The sequence below is a fragment of the Otolemur garnettii genome, unplaced genomic scaffold (genome assembly GCF_000181295.1).
Source record: "Otolemur garnettii isolate 467f Iridium unplaced genomic scaffold, OtoGar3 scaffold00057, whole genome shotgun sequence".
Classification (NCBI taxonomy): Eukaryota; Metazoa; Chordata; class Mammalia; order Primates; family Galagidae; genus Otolemur; species Otolemur garnettii.
In genome coordinates this window covers 1,380,373-1,383,259 of record NW_003852452.1, presented here as the reverse complement: position 1 = coordinate 1,383,259, position 2,887 = coordinate 1,380,373, and the positions used below count along the sequence as shown (strand labels likewise).

The 2,887-nt window shown below is 40.2% G+C and overlaps 1 protein-coding gene across 6 annotated transcripts in view; it reads right to left on the bottom strand.

Annotated features, from left to right (window-relative positions):
- LOC100966263 (solute carrier organic anion transporter family member 1B3) overlaps positions 1-2,887 on the bottom strand; it is a 94,465-nt gene that overhangs the window by 15,423 nt on the left and 76,155 nt on the right. The window contains exon 13 of one of the 6 annotated variants that reach the window (XM_012806787.2): positions 1,810-2,677. The exons of the other annotated variants lie outside the window; for them this stretch is intronic. Within the exon in view, the coding sequence (XP_012662241.1) occupies positions 2,614-2,677 (64 nt within the window). The 3' untranslated portion in view covers positions 1,810-2,613. Of the gene's footprint in view, positions 1-1,809; positions 2,678-2,887 lie in introns of those variants that run through there. 6 annotated transcript variants of the gene reach the window in all.

Genomic DNA, 2,887 nt, shown 5'->3' with positions numbered 1-2,887 from the left:
TCATCTGGTATACCACTCCCTCCTTCCTGATACAGCCTTCATCTGGTATACCACTCCCTCCTTCCTGATACAGCCTTCATCTGGTATACCACTCCTTCCTTCCTGATACAGCCTTTATTTGGTATACCACTCCCTCCTTCCTGATACAGCCTTCATCTGGTATACCACTCTTTCCTGATTTTTCTCATAACTCAAAGGAATGCTTTCTCAGTTTCCAGTCCTTATTTCTCCTTTTTTGGTCCTTGATCCTTGAAGTTAGGGTGCCTCCTGGTTCTTACTTGCAACATCTTGTTTCTATCTGTATACGGTTCCTAAGAGATCTCATCATGCCATGGACTTAAATATCATCTGTATGTAGCTGACTCCAAAATTTATGTTTCTGGCTCTGGGGTTTCTCCTGCATGTTGGATGATAGGGGTGATCTTGTCACCAGATATCTATTTATAGAGATAGAACAAAGTCTTGCTTCTCTTCCTCCAACCTACTCTTCTTAATCTTTCTCATTTTGCTCAGTAGTACCACCATCCTTGTAGAGCTCAGGGCAGAACCTTGAGATCATTCTTAAATTCTCTTCCTCACATGCCATATTCAATCTATGAGCAAACCCTATTGGCTTTGCCTTGAAAACCAAAAAGATAACAAGACAAAGATTGAGATTCACATTACTTCCCACTTTAGTATCACCATCTTTAGTCAAGCGCCTATCCTGAACTGATCACAGTCTTCTGTTTTCCCTGATTCCATTCTTGTTCTCCCCAAAGTTTCCACACACAGCCAGAATGATCTAGTTAGGTGAGTCATAGTCAGTCCCAATGCACATAGCCTTTGGAGTGTCTCAACACATTTACAATAAACTCCAAAGTCCTTCTTTGACCCATATGATCAAGACCTTGTAAGCTCTCTGGCTTTGCTTCTTTCCTCTCTCTTCCCTATGCACTTGTTCTGACCGCGTACAGCCAGGTGTGCTCCACACCAGAGCCTTTATCCTCGCACTGTTGTCTGGTTTGCTCCTCCAGTTAGCATCACTTGTATCTTCTCTCTTCATTCAGGTCTCTTGACAAATGTAAAATGTCTAAACTGTCTATTCCCCCACATGTTTTCTATTTTCTTCTACTGATTTATTTTTTCCTTTTGGTGATTCATATTTACCTTATTTTACATATTTACTTACTCATTTATTTATTGTTTATTCACCTATATCCATCTATTCCCCCATTCCCCATTCCCACTAGAAACTAGTGAAGCTTTATCACCTTTGTTAATAGTTCCATTCTCAGTGTACAGAATTGTGTCAGATTAGATAATGAACATACAACAGGGGTCCTCAAACTTTTTAAACAGGGGCCAGTTCACTGTCCCTCAGACCATTGGAGGGCTGGACTGCAGGCCCTGGGATGAGTTGGCTGCTAAGCAGGATAGGCAGTGGTGGCAAAAACACTCAGTGGGCCTGATAAATGTCCTAGGTGGGCTGCATGTGGCCCACGGGCTGTAGTTTGAGGATACCTGATATAGAGAATGAGCAAATGTTATCACCCCTGATTAGTCTTGTTTTAACAATAGCTTTATGGGCTCAGCAACCATAGCACAGTGGTTATGGCGCCAGCCACATACACCAAGGGTGGTGGGTTTGAACCAGGCCCAGGCCAGCTAAGCAATAGCTAAACAACTGCAACAAAAAATAGCCAGATGCTGTGGAGGTTGCCTGTAGTATCAGCTACTTGGGAGGCTGAGGCAAGAGAATTGTTTATGCCCAAGAGTAGCTGGAGGTTGCTGTGAGCTGTGACGCCACAGCACTTTACCAAGGGCTACCTAATGAGACTCTGTCTCAAAAAAAAAAAAAAAGCTTTATGATGTAAGCATCAGAAACTCATGAATAGACTGAAGTTCAAAGTTTTACTCCATAGTCAGCTTCACAAAAAAGTTTTACTTCAATAAAATAAATGGCTGTGGGAGATTAATAAATGTTCTTGACAAGTGGTAATGTTGATATAACCATTTTCTTAATAAAATAAAATATAATTATCATCAACGATGGAACAGTGTTTTGTTAAAACCCCCATTCTCTTGTGAAGGAGCTTAAATCAAGAAGCTAAAACCTGTTGAGAAGCAAACGCATGTGGCGTTTGAGGTGATATTTTAATAGTTAATGCAGCTATAATTTGGCAAATATGGAAGGCTTCTCCTTAAGGTAAAGGTACATCTGTGGGATAAATTCATACAAAAAATTTGACAAGATTTGGGGTCAAGGTAAATTTAAACAGCTGTAGGCAGAGTGAACAGGTCAATGACAAAAGTTAAAAACACATTTGTCCCATTCTACGTCATGCTTTTGGGTGACAAAGTGAACCTGTGATCAACTACGTAGGCTTTAAAAGTATAATTAGATGTTAACCAGGGTCATAGGTATACATGGATACTTTTAAGAGCGACATAAAGTTTTTACATACTTTCAGTTTGGGGTGACTGAAGGATTAACTTGCCCTCTAGGACTTGTACTATCTATTTCTTCCTTACCTCTCTGATCTTCTAGTGCCATCCCTTCCCCTCTAACTCAGCAGGTTCCAATCAACTTGTTTCTCTTGATTCTCAAACACCTTTTCCTTCCTTAAAGCATCAGTACCTAGACCAAGCAGCATGCCAGAGCACACTGGTGTGGCATGAGAGCATCTTAGGTGTGCTGTGAAAAATTTTAAAGATCATTAATGAAATCATTTTCGAAAGAAGTTCAAAGCAGAGTAAGTATATTCTTTTTTCACTCTATGTTTTTTTTTAAATCCACATAAGTGTGCCATGGAAGTTTCACTATAGCTTCAGGTGTACTGTGAGATATAATAGGTTGAAAAACACTGACCTAGACCCTGTCCTTGAAAAGCCCTTTGTTTTTTTT